General features: G+C 64.2%; 1 protein-coding gene across 1 annotated transcript; it reads left to right on the top strand.

The window, feature by feature from the left end:
- The first annotated feature begins 1,411 nt into the window (after positions 1–1,411).
- DRAP1 (DR1 associated protein 1) lies at positions 1,412–7,536 on the top strand. The gene is given in 9 exon segments (XM_075135126.1): positions 1,412–1,597; positions 2,269–2,341; positions 3,119–3,212; positions 4,711–4,830; positions 6,203–6,293; positions 6,837–6,899; positions 6,901–6,920; positions 7,306–7,364; positions 7,367–7,536. Coding segments are annotated over 9 exon segments (627 nt in total). The 5' UTR covers positions 1,412–1,555; the 3' UTR covers positions 7,432–7,536.
- Positions 7,537–16,158: the final 8,622 nt, after the last annotated feature.

Below are 16,158 nucleotides of genomic sequence, written 5' to 3'. Positions count from 1 at the left end.
GGCTTTTAGGGGGGGCTGGGGGGGCTACTGGGAGTTACTGGGAGGCTTTTAGGGGGCATGGGGTGTTAGGAGGCTACTGGGAAGCTTCTAGGAGAAGCTGGGGCTACTGGGAGGCTTCTAGGGGTTACTGGTGGGCTACTGGGAGTCACTGGGAGGCTTTTAGAGGATACGGGGGTTACTGGGAGTCACTGGGAGGCTTTTAGGGGGCATTGGGGGGGCTACTGGGGGTTACTGGGAGGCTTTTAGGGGTCATGGGGTGTTAGGAGGCTACTGGGAAGCTTCTAGGAGAAGCTGGGGGCTACTGGAGACTTCTAGGGGTTACTGGTGGGCTACTGGGAGTCACTGGGAGGCTTTTAGAGGATACAGGGGGTTACTGGGAGTCACTGGGAGGCTTTTAGGGGGCACTGGGAAGTTGGGGGGCTAGTGGGAGACTCCTAGGGGCTACTGGTTGGCTACTGGGAGTCACTGGGAAGTTTTTAGGGGGCACTGGAGGGGTTGGGGGCGACTGGGAGGCACTGGGAGTCTTCTAGGTGTTACTGGGGGGCTACTGGGAGTCACTGGGAGGCTTTTAGGGGGCTCTGGGGGGAGCTGGGAGACTTCTAGGGGCTACTGGGAGGCACTGGGAAGCTTCTAGGGTTTACTGGGAGGCACTGGGAGGCTTGTAGGTTGAATGGAGTGGTGCTAAGGAGCTACTGGGAGCTACTGGGAGGCAACCAAGTGGCTACTGGGGGTCGCTGGAAGCTGGTGGGGAGGTCCTAAGGGGGACTGGGGGTTACTGGGAGCTACTGGGAGTGTCCCGAGGGACCAGTGGGAGCTACTGGGCATGACTGGGAGGCAACTGGGAGCTACTGGGAGGATACTGGGGGGGAGGGGGTGTCACTGGGAGGCCCCCCGCTTTGCTATTGGCCACTGTGCCTTTGCCCCGCCCCCCCGGAGCACTGCAGCCAATGGGTGCACGGCCGCCAGCATTAACCCCGCCCCCCGGAACCAAAGTGCCTTTGGAGGGGGCGGGGAAGCCCCGCCCCTCCCACGCCCCGCCCTTCCCACGCCCCGCCCTCACCCCGCTGGGGGTCACCCCAATAAACGGTCCAAAGCCAGAGCGCCCTTTGATTGACAGCGCGCGGGGCGTGGCCAGCGCCGGGGAGGCGGGGTCTGGGCTGGGGAGGCGTGGCCTGGACTGGGGAGGCGTGGCCGGAGCGGGGGAGGCGGGCGTTGGGCTGGGGAGGCGTGGTCTGGACTGGGGAGGCGTGGCCGGAGCAGGGGAGGCGGGGTTTGGGCTGGGGAGGCGGGGCCGGCGGGGGGAGGCGTGGCTTGGCAGGAGGCGGAGCCGGGAAAGTCAGAGGGAGCGGTAGCGAGCGCTGCGGGGGTGGGGGCGGAGCGCCTGCCGGAAGAGGCGTGGCTTCGTCCCGGAAGGGGCGGGCCGGGCCGGGCGGCAGGCCGCGGCGGAGCGGAGAGGCACCGGGGCGGGCGCCGGGAGGAGGCGGCGGCGGCGGGAGCGGCCCAGCGGGGCCGGGGCCGGGCCCGAGCGGGATCCAGCGGGGCCGGGGCCGGGGCGATGCCGAGCAAGAAGAAGAAATACAACGCGCGGTTCCCGCCGGTCAGCGGAGAGGGCCGGGCCCGGGGGGCGGGGGGAGGCATCACCATGGCAACAGGGAGGGGTGGGCATTCCCGTGGTGCTCGGGAAGGGCGTGGCCTCCTTAAGGGGTGGAGCCTGAGGGGGGTCTAAGCACGGGGGGTGGGGTCTCGCCCCGCACAGGGGTGATCCCCGCCGGGGGCGTGGCCTCGGGGAGAGAGGCGGGGCTTATGGGAGTAGGCGGGGTCTGTGTGCAGGGGGCGGGGGCTCACTCCCCTTCCTCCTTTCGGGGCCCAGGTGAGGGGATGGAGCTGGGGGGGTGTGGCCTCGAGGGGGGCGGAGCTTGACCGTATGTGGCCTCAGGGCGGGGCCTGATGGAGTGGGCGGGGTCTGTGTGCAGGGGCGGGGTCTATGTGCAGGGGGCGGGGCTTCTCCTTTCCAGGCACAGATGACAGGATGGAGCTGGGGGTGTGGTCTCGCGTTGGGGGCGGTGCTTGAAGGGCGTGGTCTTGTGTGGGGCGGGCTTGTTGGAGTGGGCGTGGCCTGTGCGGGGGTAAGGGCGTATTCCTTCTCTTCCCTCCCAGTCTCAACTGAGAGGATGGAGGTTGGGGTGTGGCCTCGGATTGGGGGGGGGGTGTTGTGGGCGTGGCCTGCGCAGGGGCGGGGCCGTGCCTCAGTTTCCCTCTTCCCCGCAGGCGCGGATCAAGAAGATCATGCAGACGGACGAGGAGATCGGGAAGGTGGCGGCCGCCGTCCCCGTCATCATCTGTATCCCCCCGGACGCCTGGGTGCCCCAGGGTCCCCCCCACCCTGGACGCCCTGGTCCCCACAGGGTCACCCCCACCCTGGATCCCTGGGTTCCCCATCCCAGACAGCTGGGTCCCCCCCACCCCAGACACCTGGGTCCCCGCAGGCTCCCCCCCACCCTGGGCACCTGGGTCCCCCCCACCCTGGGCACCTGGGTCCCCCTATGCTGGATACATGGGTCCCCCCAGGGTCCCCCCCACCGCAGACACCTGGGTCCCCCCCAGGGTGCCCCCCACCCTGGACCCCTGGTCCCCCAACCCCAGATGCCTGGGTCCCCTCAGGGTTCCCCTACCCCAAACACCTGGGTCCCCCCAGGGTGCCCCCCACCCCGGACACCTGGGTTCCCCCACCCTGGATGCCTGGGTCCCCCCAGGGTGCCCCCCACCCTGGACCCCTGGGTCCCCTCAGGTCCCCCTACCCCGAACACCTGGGTCCCCCCACCCCGGACCCCTGGGTCCCCCCACCCCAGACCCCTGGGTCCCCCCACCCCGGATGCCTGGGTCCCCCCAGGGTGCCCCCCACCCCAGACACCTGGGTCCCCCCCCATCCTGGACACTTGGGTCCCCTGCGGTCCCCCCACCCCGGATGCCTCGGTCCCCTCAGCCCAGACACCTGGGGGTGCCTCCTCGGCCACCCGCGTTCCCCCTGACCGTTGGGTGCCACGGTGGGTGGGGGGGTTGGGGGAGGGGCAGGGCGGGGCCCGGCCACCTGGGTGCGTGGGGGTCCTTAGCGGCGCAGCGCGGGCGCTGGAGCTGTTCCTGGAGTCGCTGCTGCGGAAGGCGTGTCACGTCACCCAGTCCCGCAACGCCAAGACCATGACCACCTCCCACCTGTGAGCGACCCCCCCCCCAGCGCATGGGTGCCCTTTTTTGGGGGTGGGTGGGGGTCCCCCGGGCTCCCTTTGGGGGTGGGTGAGGGTCCCCCAGGCGCCTGGGTGCCCTTTGGGGGTGGGTGAGGGTACCCCCGGGCCCTTTTGGAGGTGGGCCAGCGTCTCCCGGGCACCTGGGTGGCCTTTTGGGGGGTGGGTGGGGGTCCCCCTAAACACCTGGGGTGCCCTATGGGGGTGGGTGGGGGTCCCCTGGGCCCCCTTCGGGGGTGGGTGAGGGTCCCCCAGGCGCCTGGGGTGGCCTTTTGGGGGGTGGGTGGGGGTCCCTAAACACCTGGGGTGCTCTATGGGGGTGGGTGGGGGTCCCCCGGGTGCAGGGGTGCCCTTTGGGGGGTGAGTGGGGGGTCCCCTAAACACCTGGGGTGCTGTATGGGGGTGGGTGGGTGTCTCCCAGGCGCCTGGGGTGCCCTATGGGGGTGGGTGGGGGTCCGCCAGGCACCTGGGTGCCCTTTTGGGGGTGGGTGGGGGTTCCCCAGGCCCCTTTGGGGGTGGGTGAGGGTCCCCCAGGCGCCTGGGGTGCTCTATGGGGGTGGGTGGGGGTCCCCAGGCGCCTGGGGTGCCCTATGGGGGTGGGTGGGGGTCCCCCGGACTCCTTTGGAGGTGGATGAGGGTTCCCAGGTACCTGGGTGCCCTTTAGGGGTGGGTGAGGTCCCCCGGGCCCCCTTTGAGGGTGGGCCAGGGTCCTCCGGGCACCTGGGTGCCCTTTTGGGGGGTGGGGTGGGGGTCCCCCAAACACCTAGGTCCCCGTCGGGGGTGGGTGAGGGTCCCCCAGGTCCCTTTCAGGGGTGGGTGAGGGTCCCCCGGGCTCCTTTGGGGTGGGTGAGGTCCCCCAGGCCCCTTTGGGGGTGGGTGAGGGTCCCCCAGGCACCTGGGGTGCTCTATGGGGGTGGGTGGGTGTCTCCCAGGCGCCTGGGGTGCCCTTTGGGGGTGGTGAGGGTCCCCCGGGCCCCCTTTGAGGGTGGCCCAGGGTCCTCCAGGCACCTGGGTGCCCTTTTGGGGGTGAGTGGGGGTCCCCCAAACACCTAGGTGCCCGTCGGGGGCCCTTCGGGGGTGGGTGAGGGTCCCCGGGCTCCTTTTGGGGGTGGGTGAGGGTCCTCCAGGCGCCTGGGTGCCGTTTAGGAGGAGGTGAGGGTCCCCTGAGCGCCTGGGTGGGTGGGGGTCCCCCGGGCACCTGAGTGCCCGTTGGGGGGTGGGCGAGGGTCTCCTGGAGGGGTGGGTCCCCTTTAGGGGTGGGGGAGGGTCCCCCGGGTCCCCTTTGGGTGGGGGTGAGGGTCCCGCAGACCCCTGGGTGCCCTTCACACTCCGTGCCTCAGTTTACCCGCTCCCCTCCCCAAAGCCTTCTAGCAGAAATGGGTGCTAGGGGTGGGGCTTAGGGGGGGAAGGGTGGGGCTGGCGGGTGGGTGTGGCACCTGGGCGTGGCCCGCTGAGGCCCCGCCCCCCGCAGGAAGCAGTGCATCGAGCTGGAGCAGCAGTTCGACTTCCTGAAGGACCTGGTGGCCGCCGTGCCCGACATGCAGGGGGAGGGCGAGGAGCCCCACGGCGAGGGCGAGCGGGGACCCCGAAGGTGGGCCGCGCCCCTGGGTGCCCCCCCGGACCCCTGGGTGCCCCCCCGGACCCCTGGGTGCTCCCCCTGCACCCCTGGGTGCCTCCCCCGGACCCCTGGGTGCCCCCTCGGACCCCTGGGTGCCCCCCCCGGACCCCTGGGTCTCCCCCCTGGGTGCCCCCCTGGACCCCTGGGTGTTCCCCCTGCGCTCCTGGGTGCTCCCCCAGACCCCTGGGTGCCCCCCCCAACCCCTGGGTGCTCCCTCGGACCCCTGGGTGCTCCCCTTGCGCCCCTGGGTGCTCCCCCAGACCCCTGGGTCTCCCCCCCCAGACCCCTGGGTGCTCCCTTGGACCCCTGGGTGCCCCCCACAGACCCCTGGGCGCTCCCTCGGACCCCTGGGCGCTCCCTCGGACCCCTGGGTGCTTCCCCCTGACCCCTGGGTGCTTCCCCCCACCCCTGGGTGCCCCCTCGGACCCCTGGGTACTCCCCCCAGACCCCTGGGTGCTCCCTCGGACCCCTGGGTGCTTCCCCAGACCCCTGGGTGCCCCCCCTGGACCCCTGGGTGCTCCCCCAGGCCCGTGGGTGCTTCCCCCCGACCCCTGGGTGCCCCCTCGGACCCCTGGGTGCTCCCCTTGCGCCCCTGGGTCTCCCCCCCCCAGACCCCTGGGTGCCCTCTCAGACCCCTGGGTGCTTCCCCCCGACCCCTGGGTGCCCTCTCGGACCCCTGGGTGCTTCCCCCCGACCCCTGGGTGCTTCCCCCCACCCCTGGGTGCCCCCTCGGACCCCTGGGTACTCCCCCCAGACCCCTGGGTGCTCTCTTGGACACCTGGGTGCTTCCCCAGACCCCTGGGTGCCCCCCCCGGACCCCTGGGTGCTCCCTCGGACCCCTGGGTGCTTCCCCAGATCCCTGGGTGCCCCCCTGGACCCCTGGGTGCTCCCCCAGGCCCGTGGGTGCTTCCCCCCGACCCCTGGGTGCCCCCTCGGACCCTGGGTGCCCACCCCACACCCCTGGGTGCCTTCCCCGGGCCCCTGGGTGCTCCCCAAATGCCTGGGTCCCCTCTCTGAGCGCCTGGGTGCCCCCTCCCCAACACTTGGGGTCCCGATGTGGGTGCTGCGGGGGTGCAGCTTGGGGGGGGTCACCCGGATGCTTGGGTGCCAGGGGAATGGGTGGGGGGTGTCCCTTGGGTGAGGGGGGTCCCCCAAACACCTGTGGGGGGGTCCCCCAAACACCTGGGTCCCCTCCCTGAACACTTGGGTGCCCCCCGGCCAGCTTGGGGTCCTAATGTGGGGGGGGGGTACCCCAGAAATGGGGTGGGGGGGCAGTTCTGGGGTGGGGGGGTTCCCCTGAGATGCCGGGGTCCCTGACGGGGTGGGGGTGGGGGGTCTCTTCCAGGGGTCGCCGCCCGGGTGCCGGCCGGAAAAATGGGGGTCCCGGGGCGAAGGGGAAGGACCCCAAACAGTCGGGGACGGACTCGGAACAGGAGGTGGGTGGGGGGGTCTGGGTGGGGGGGTCGGGGTGGGGGGGGGGCCCTTTAGGGGTGCAGGGGTGCCTGGGTGCCTTGAGGGTGGGGGGGGGGTCACCTTGGGGGTGAGGGTGCCCGGGTACCTGGGTGCTTTGAGGGTGGGGGGTCCCTGGGGGGTTTGGGGGGGTCCCCTTGGAGGGGGGGGTATCCGGGTGGTTGGGTGCTTTGAGGGTGGGGGGTCCCTGGGGGGGTTTAGGGGGTCCCTTGGGGGTCGGGGGGGGTGCTGGGTGCCTTGAGGCGGGGGGGGGGTGTCCTTGGGGAGGTTTGGGGGGGTTCCCTTGGAGGTGGGGGGGGGTCCCTGGGGGGTTTGGGGGGGTCCCTTTGGGGGTGGGGTGGGTGCCTGGGTGCCTTGAGGGTGGGGATTCCCTGGGGGGGTTTTGGGGGGGTCCCTTTAGAGGCTGGGGGAGGTGCCCGGACACTTGGGTCCCCTGGGGGTGTCGGGGGTCCCCTGGGGGTGTCGGGGGTCCCCTCGGTGTCATCGTGTCCCGTCCCCCCCCCCCCCAGGAGGACTCTGAGGACAGCGACAGCGACGGGGAGGAGGAGACGCCGCAGCCCCCCCCCCCCCCGCCCCCCCCTCAACTTCACCAGGTACCGGCCTGGGCACCGGGGTCCCTTTTTTGGGGGGGGGGGGGGCACCCACAGATGCCTGGGTCCCTTTTTTGGGTGGGAGTGGGCACCCACAGATGCCTGGGTCCCTTTTTTGGGGGGTGGGGCACCCACAGATGCCTGGGTCCCTTTTTTTTGGGGGGGGGGGCACACCCCAACACCTGGGTCCCTTTTGGGGGGGGTGGGGTGAGGATACCCCAAAATCTGGGTTTTGGGGGAGGGGGGAATTGCCTGGGGGGGTGGGGGTGAGCGGGACCCCCCCCCCCGCCGGGTACCTGGGTCCCTTGGGGGGGGGATTGGGGGGGGTGAAGCAGGACCCCGCCCCCCCCCCCCCAAACGCCTGGGTCCACTGACCCCTCCCCCACAGCCCCGGGGTGCCCTTCGCGCCGCTGGGACCCCCCGCGCTCCCGGGGGGGCTCCCGGGGGGGCTCCCCCAGCCCCCGGCCCCCCCCGCGCCCCCGAGGAAGATGAGGATGAAGACTACGACTCCTAGCGTCCCCCCCCCCTCCCTCCCCCCCCCCCCCCCAAACCCCCGGGGGTTTTTTTTTTTGCCCATTTTCCCAGAGTTTCAACCCATTTCGGGGCCAGGTCCCACCTCCCAGTATGGGCTTACTGGGAGGGCAGGCCTGGGACCAGTTGGGGGGCTGGGGGACAGTACTGGGAGCACTGGGAGGCCCCCACCCCGCCCTGGCTCTGTGCCGGGTTGAGGGCACTGGTGTAATGAGTTGTGTCCGTTCTTGGGGGGGGGGGGGGGCAGCCTGGGTGCTTGGGTGCCCCCCACCCACCCAGATGTCGGGGGTCCCCTTTTTGGGGGGGGGGAGGGGGGGAAGGGGGGGGTTGGTTTTGGGGCGTTTTGGCGGCTTTTAATGAGTCGGGGGGTTTTGTATCGGCTCAATAAAGTTCCCATTTCCGTACGCCTGGGTCTCTCCCCCCCCCCCCAAATTACTGGGGCCCCCCCCCAAATTCTTGGGCCCCCCCCAAACTCCTGGGTCCCCCCCTAAGCTCCTGCTCCCCCCCCCCAAATTCCTAGGTGTCCCCCCCCCCGTGAACTCCTGACCCCTGCCCAAATTCCTGGGTCTCCCCCCGGACTCCTGGGTCCCCCCCAAATTCCTGGCCCCCCCCCCCCCAAACCCCTGGGACCCCCTGAACTTCTGGGGCCCCCCAACTCCTGGCCCACCCTCCCAAACTCATGGCCCCCCCCCGAAATCCTGGCCCCCCCCCAAAACGCGGGGGTTCCCCTCAAACCCCTGGGCCCTCCCCGGACTCCTGGCCCCCCCCCGAACTCCTGGGCCCCCCAAAACGCGGGGGTCCCCCCGCAAACCCCTGGGCACCCCCCCGGACTCCTGCCCGCCCCCTCCCCAAATTCCTGGGCCCCCCTCAAACTCCTGCCCCCCCGCCGAACTCCAGGGTCCCCCCCAAACGCCGGGGTCCCCCCCCAAATTCCTGGGTGCCCCCCGAACCCCTGGGTTCTTGTCTCCCTTCTCGACCAGTAGGGGGCAGCAGAGACCCTGTGGGACCCGCCAAGCCCCAATCTATAGGGGCCATAGGAGCCCCTGGAGGGACTTATAGGGGCTATAGGCGTCTATTGGGGGGTTATAGGGACTTAAGGGAGCCCATAAGGGGGTTTATAGGGGCCTACAGGAGGGGCTATAGGGACTATAAAAACTCCCAGGGAGTATAGGAGTGCCTAGCAGTACTTATAGGATCTATAGGAGTCTATTGGGTGGTTATAGGGATGCAAGGGAGCCCATAAGGGGGTTTATAGGGGCCTATAGGAGCCTTTAGGAGGAGTTATAGCGACTATAGGAGCTCCTGGGGAGTATAGGAGACCCTTGGAGGACTTAGAGAATCTATAGGGGTCTATTGGGGGGGTTATAGGGACTTAAGGGAGCCCATAAGGAGGTTTATAGGGGCCTATAGGAGCCTTTAGGAGGGTTTATAGGGCCTATAGAAACTCCCAGGGAGTATAGGAGTGCCTAGCAGTACTTATAGGATCTATAGGAGTCTATTGGGGCTGTTATAGGGACCTAAGGGAGTACATAAGGGGGTTTATAGGGGCCTTTAGGAGGGCTTATAGGGACTACAGGAGCTCCTAGGGAGTATAGGAGCCCTAGAGGGACTTATAGCATCTATAGGAGTCTATTGGGGGGTTATAAGGACTTAAAGGACCTCACAAGGGAGTTTATAAGGGCCTATAGGAGCCTTTAGGAGGGGTTATAGCGACTATAGGAGCTCCTAGGGAGTATAGGAGACCCTTGGAGGACTTAGAGAATCTATAGGAGTCTATTGGGGGGGTTATAGGGACTTAAGGGAGCCCATAAGGGGTTTATAGGAGCCTATAGGAGCCTTCAGGAGGGTTTATAGGGACTTCAGGAACTCCTAGGGAGTCTAGGAGACCCTCGGAGAACTTAGAGAATCTATAGGAGTCTATTGGGGGGGGTTATAGGGACTTAAGGGAGCCCATAAGGGGTTTATAGGGGCCTATAGGAGCCTTTAGGAGGGGTTATAGGGCCTATAGAAACTCCAGGGAGTATAGGAGTGCCTAACAGTATTTATAGGATCTATAGGAGTCTATTGGGGGTGTTATAGGGACGTAAGGGAGTCTATAAGGGGATTTATAGGGGCCTATAAGAGCCTTTAGGAGGGGTTATAGGGACTATAGGAGTTCCTAGGGAGTATAGGAGCTCCTAGAGGGACTTATAGGGTCTATAGGAGTCTATTGGGGGGTTATAGGGACTTAAAGGACCTCACAGGGGAGTTTATAAGGGCCTATAGGAGCCTTTAGAAGGGGTTATAGGGTCTATAGGAGCTCCTAGGGAGTATAGGAGACCCTTGGAGGACTTAGAGAATCTATAGGAATCTATAGGGAGGGGGTTATAGGGACTTAAGGGAGCCTATAAGGGGGTTTATAGGAGCCTATAGGAGCCTTTGGGAGGGTTTATAGGGACTACAGGAGCTCCTAGGGAGTCTAGGAGACCCTCGGAGAACTTATAGGATCTATAGGAGTCTATTGGGGGGGGTTATAGGGACTTAAGGGAGCCCATAAGGAGGTTTATAGGGGCCTTTGGGAGGTTTTATAGGGACTATAGGAGCTCCAAGGGAGTATAGGAATGCCTAGCAGTACTCATAGAATCTATAGGAGTCTATTGGGGGGTTTATAGCGACGTAAGGCAGCCTATAAGGGGGTTTATAGGGATCTATAGGAGCCTTTAGGAGGGGTTATAGCGACTATAGGAGCTCCTGGGGAGTATAGGAGACCCTTGGAGGACTTATAGGATCTATAGGGGTCTATTGACGGGGTTATAGGGACTTAAAGGAGGCCATAGGGGAGTTTATAGGGGCCTGTAGGAGCCTTTGGGAGGGTTTATAGGGACTACAGGACCTCCTAGGGAGTATAGGAGCCCCTAGAGGGACTTATAGGGTCTATAGGAGTCTATTGGGGGGGTTATAGGGACTTAAGGGAGCCCATAAGGGGGTTTATAGGAGCCTATAGGAGCCTTTAGGAGGGATTATAGGGCCTGTAGAAACTCCCAGGGAGTATAGGAGTGCCTAACAGTATTTGTAGGATCTATAGGAGTCTATTGGGGGTGTTATAGGGACGTAAGGGAGTCTATAACGGGGTTCATAGGGGCCTCTAAGAGCCTTTAGGAGGGGTTATAGGGACTATAGGAGTTCCTAGGGAGTATAGGAGCTCCTAGAGGGACTTATAGGGTCTATAGGAGTCTATTGGGGGGTTATAGGGACTGAAAAGACCTCACAGGGGAGTTTATAAGGGCCTATAGGTGCCTTTAGGAGGGGTTATAGGGACTACAGGAGCTCGTAGTGAGTATAGGGGACCCTCGGAGAACTTACAGGATCTATAGGAGTCTATTGGGGGGGGTTATAGGGACTTAAGGGAGCCCATAAGGGGGTTTATAGGGCCCTTTGGGAGGGTTTATAGGGACTATAGGAGCTCCTAGGGAGTATAGGAGTGCCTAGCAGTACTTATAGAATCTATAGGAGTCTATTGGGAGTGTTATAGGGACCTAAGGGAGCCTATAAGGAGGTTTATAAGGATCTATAGGAGCCTTTAGGAGGGGTTATAGCGACTATAGGAGCTCCTAGGGAGTATAGGAGATCCTCGGAGGACTTATAGAATCTCTAGGGGTCTATTGGGGGGGGTTATAAGGACTTAAAGGAGGCCGTAGGGGAGTTTATAGGGGCCTGTAGGAGCCTTTGGGATGGCTTATAGGGACCATAGGAGCTCCTAGGGAGTATAGGAGCCCCTAGAGGGACTTATAGCATCTATAGGAGTCTATTGGGGGGTTATAAGGACTTAAAGGACCTCACAAGGGAGTTTATAAGGGCCTATAGGAGCCTTTAGGAGGGGTTATAGGGTCTATAGGAGCTCCTAGGGAGTATAGGAGACCCTTGGAGGACCTAGAGAATCTATAGGAGTCTATTGGGAGGGGGTTATAGGGACTTAAGGGGGCCCATAAGGGGTTTATAGGAGCCTATAGGAGCCTTCAGGAGGGTTTATAGGGACTACAGGAGCTCCTAGGGAGTCTAGGAGACCCTCGGAGAACTTATAGGATCTATAGGAGTCTATTGGGGGGCGTTATAGGGACTTAAGGGAGCCCATAAGGGGTTTATAGGGGTCTTTGGGAGGTTTTATAGGGACTATAGGAGCTCCAAGGGAGTATAGGAGACCCTCGGAGGACCCCCCTATAGGAGTCTATTGGGGGGTTATAGGGACTTAAGGGAGCCCATAAGGGGGTTTATAGGGGCCTATAGGAGCCTTTAGGAGGGGTTATAGGGACTACAGGAGCTCCTAGGGGATATAGGAGCTCCTAGGGGGACTTATAGGGTCTATAGGAGTCTATTGGGGCTGTTATAGGGACCTAAGGGAGTACATAAGGGGGTTTATAGGGGCCTATAAGAGCCTTTGGGAGGGGTTATAGGGACTACAGGAGTTCCTAGGGAGTATAGGAGCTCCTAGGGGGACTTATAGGGTCTATAGGAGTCTATTGGGGGGTTATAGGGACTTAAAGGACCTCACAGGGGAGTTTATAAGGGCGTATAGGTGCCTTTAGGAGGATTTATAGGGACTACAGGAGCTCCTAGGGAGTATAGGAGACCCTTGGAGGTTTTATAGGATCTATAGGAGTCTATAGGGGGTTATAGGGATGCAAGGGAGCCTATAAGGGGGTTTATAGGGGCCTATAGGAGCCTTCAGGAGGAGTTATAGCGACTACAGGAGCTCCTAGGGACTATAGGAGACCCTTGGAGGGCTTCCAGAATCTATAGGGGTCTCTTGGGGGGATTATAGGGACTTAAAGGAGGCCATAGGGGAGTTTATAGGGGCCTGTAGGAGCATTTAGGAGGGTTTATAGGGACTATAGGAGCTCCTAGGGAGTATAGGAGCCCCCAGAGGCACTTACAGGATCTATAGGAATCTTGGGGGGGGGGAGGTTTATAGGGACTTAAGGGAGCCCATAAGGGGGTTTATAGGAGCTTATAGGACCCTGTAGGGCATCTATAGGAGCTTATAGGAGCTCATGGGGGGGGAGGTATAGGGACCTATAGGAGCCCAGAGAGAGTTTATAGGTCTGCAAGGGATCTACAGGATGCTATAAGGGACCCATAGGGGATATAGGAGGGGTGCTATATGGGTTTGTAAGGGTCTATAGGGTGCCATAGGGAATCCATAGGAGTCTGTATGGGGCTTATAAGAGCCCACAAGAGATTGTAAGGGTCTATAGGGGCACATAAGGGATTTATAGATGTCTAGAAGGGATGTATAGAGGCCTATAAGGTGTCTTGGAAAGACTTGATAGGGAGCTACAGGGGGTCTATAGGGTCCCGCAGGAAGTGTTGGTGGGGCTATGGGGGATCCTTAGGGGACTAATGGCCGCTATAGGCATCTATAGGGGCCCGGGGGGGGGGGGGTCTGTAGGCATCTCTAGCGTCCCTATGGGCAGTATTGGAGTCACATAGGGGTTACCTGGGGTCAAGTGGGTCGGGGTGGGGGGTCCTAAGGGGGTGGGGGTGTCCTGAGGGGGTGGGGGGGTCCTAAAAGGGGGGGGTCTAAGGGGAGGGGCCCTAAAGGGGTGGGAGGGGGTCCTAAGGGGGGGGGGTCCTAAAAAGGGGGGGTCCTAAGGGGGGGGGGGCCTAAAGGGGTGGGAGGGGGTCCTAATGGGGGGGGCCTAAAAAGGGGGGGTCCTAAGGGGGGGGGGGCCCTAAAGGGGTGGGAGGGGGTCCTAAGAGGGGGGTCCTAAAAAGGGGGGGTCCTAAGGGGGGGGGGCCCTAAAGGGGTGGGAGGGGGTCCTAAGGGGGGGGTGTGTCCTAAAGGGGGGGGGGTGTCCTGAGGGGGATAGGGGTGTCCTAAAAGGGGGGGTTCTGGGGGGGGGGGGTGGGCCCTAAAGGGGTGGGAGGGGGTCCTAAGGGGGGGGTGTCCTAAAGAGGGGGGCGTCCTAAGGGGGTGGGGGGGTCCTAAAAGGGGGGGGGGGGTCGTGGGGGGGGGTGTGTCCTAAAAAGGGGGGGGGGCAGTCCTGAGGTGGTGGTGGGAGTCCTAAAAGAGGGGGTTCTAAAGGGGGGGGGGGCCCTAAAGGGGTGGGAGGGGGTCCTAAGGGGGGGGGTGTGTGTCCTAAAGAGGGGGGGGGTCCTAAAAGGGGGGTTCCAAGGGGGGGGTGTGTGCTAAGGGGGTGGGGGTGGGGGTCCTAAGGGGGGGGGGTGTCCAGAAAGGGGGGGGGGGGTCCTAAAGGGGGGGGGGTCCTAAGGGGGTGGAGTGGGGGTCCTAAAGCGGGGGGGGGGTCCTAAGAGGGTGGGCGGGGTCGATCCCTAGGGGTTCCTACCCTATAGGGGCTCTATAGGCCCCTCCAGGCGCGTATGGGGCCGGCGGGCGGGGGGACCCAGGCGTCCGGCGGCCCCGGGCGCCCGCGGCGCTGGAATCCGCCTCCTCCCCCCCCCCCCCCCCCGCCCCCCCCCGGCCTAATCCCGGTGACACTTTAACCAAAAGAGCCGCTTTTCGCCTTATATAACGGGGCAGCGGCCGGGGGGACCCCGGGGACAGGGACGTCACCCCCAGGAGGCCAGGTATGGGGGGGGGGGGGGGGGGACACAGGGTGGGGACAACGTGGGGGGGGGGCAGTGGGACAGGGTGGGGACCCTGAGGGGCATGAGGGGACGTGGGGGGGGGGTTGGGGACAGGTTGGGGACATCGTGGAGGGGAGGTGGGGTGGGTTGGGGACATCGTGGAGGGGTTGGGGACATCAGGGAGGGGACTGGGACAGGTTGGGGACATCAGAGAGGGGTTGGGGACATCAGGGAGGGGACTGGGACAGGTTGGGGACATCAGAGAGGGGTTGGGGACATCGTGGAGGGGATGTGGGGTGGGTTGGGGACATCAGGGAGGGGTTGGGGACATCAGGGAGGGGACTGGGACAGGTTGGGGACATCAGAGAGGAGTTGGGGACATCAAGGAGGGGACTGGGACAGGTTGAGGACATCGTGGAGGGGACTGGGACAGGTTGGGGACATCAGGGAGGGGACTGGGACAGGTTGGGGACATCAGAGAGGGGTTGGGGACATCGTGGAGGGGATGTGGGGTGGGTTGGGGACATCAGGGAGGAGTTGGGGACATCAGGGAGGGGACTGGGACAGGTTGGAGACATCAGAGAGGGGTTGGGGACATCAAGGAGGGGACTGGGACAGGTTGAGGACATCGTGGAGGGGACTGGGACAGGTTGGGGACATCAGGGAGGGGTTGGGGACATTGCGGAGGGGACATGGGGTGGGTTGGGGACATCAGGGAGGAGTTGGGGACATCAGGGGTGGGTTGGGGACATCAAGGAGGGGTTGGGGACATCAGGGAGGGGACTGGGACAGGTTGAGGACATCGTGGAGGGGACTGGGACAGGTTGGGGACATCAGAGAGGGTTTGGGGACATTGTGGAGGGGACGTGGGGTGGGTTGGGGACATCAGGGAGGGGTTGGGGACATCAAGGAGGGGTTGGGGACATCAGGGAGGGGACTGGGACAGGTTGAGGACATCAGAGAGGGTTTGGGGACATCGTGGAGGGGATGTGGGGTGGGTTGGGGACATCAGGGAGGGGTTGAGGACATCGTGGAGGGGATGTGGGGTGGGTTGGGGACATCAGAGAGGGTTTGGGGACATTGTGGAGGGGACGTGGGGTGGGTTGGGGACATCAGGGAGGGGACTGGGACAGGTTGGGGACCCTGAGGGGCATGGTGGGGACGTGGGATGGGTTGGGGACATCAGGGAGGGGTTGGGGACATCGTGGAGGGGACGTGGGGTGGGTTGGGGACATCAGAGAGGGGACTGGGACAGATTGGGGACCCTGAGGGGCATGGTGGGGACGTGGGATGGGTTGGGGACATCGTGGAGGGGACATCAGGACAGATTGGGGACGTCATGGAGGGGACATTGAGGAAGAGCATGGTGGGGATGTGGGACAGGTTGGGGACATCACGGAGGGCATAGGGGACGTGTTGGTGACACAAGGTGGACATCAAGGGGTTGGGGACATCAAGGAGGGGTTGAGGACATCGAGGAGGGGTTGGGGACCAGGGACATTGGGGACACCAGAAGAGGATCCATGGGGAGGGGTTGGGGACCTTGGCGAGGGGACATGGGGGTGCCCTGGGGACCAGGGGCCACGGGACCAGGACGTGCTGGGGACATCAGAGAAGGGACCCTTCACCTTGGGGACACGGGAGTCACAGCTGGCCGGATGTCCCCGTCCCCAGGGAGCCGCGTTGAGGTGGAGCAGGGACAGGGACCCGCTGGGAGGGGATGGGGACAGCAGGAGGGGTTGGGGACGTGTGACGCAAGCGGTGACACCGTCCCCATCTGATCCGTGTCCTTGGTGGTCACCACGTGTCCCCACCGTCCCTGTCCTTCTGCCTGCCCCGTGTCCCCCATGGTCCCCTCCCCAGGTCCGACCCGTGCCACCACGGTCCTGTCCTTGTCCCATGTCCCCATCCCCATGTCTTTGTCCCCATCCCGTGTCCCCTGTCCCCACGTCCTGGTGTCCCCATCTCAACGCTCCTGCTGGTCTCTCACCCACGGCCACACGACGCTCGTGTCCCATGTCCCCGTGGGTGGCAATGTCCCCTGTGATGGTGTCCCTGTGGGTGGTGGTGTCCCCCTGGGTGGTGATGTCCCCCTGGGTGATGGTGTCCCCATGGGTGATGACGTCCCCATGGGTGATGGTGTCCC

This window comes from Calonectris borealis, chromosome 37 (genome assembly GCF_964195595.1).
Source record: "Calonectris borealis chromosome 37, bCalBor7.hap1.2, whole genome shotgun sequence".
In the NCBI taxonomy this organism is placed as follows: domain Eukaryota; kingdom Metazoa; phylum Chordata; class Aves; order Procellariiformes; family Procellariidae; genus Calonectris; species Calonectris borealis.
Note: the sequence above shows the minus strand (reverse complement) of the source record. Positions and strands in the feature narration are given on the sequence as shown.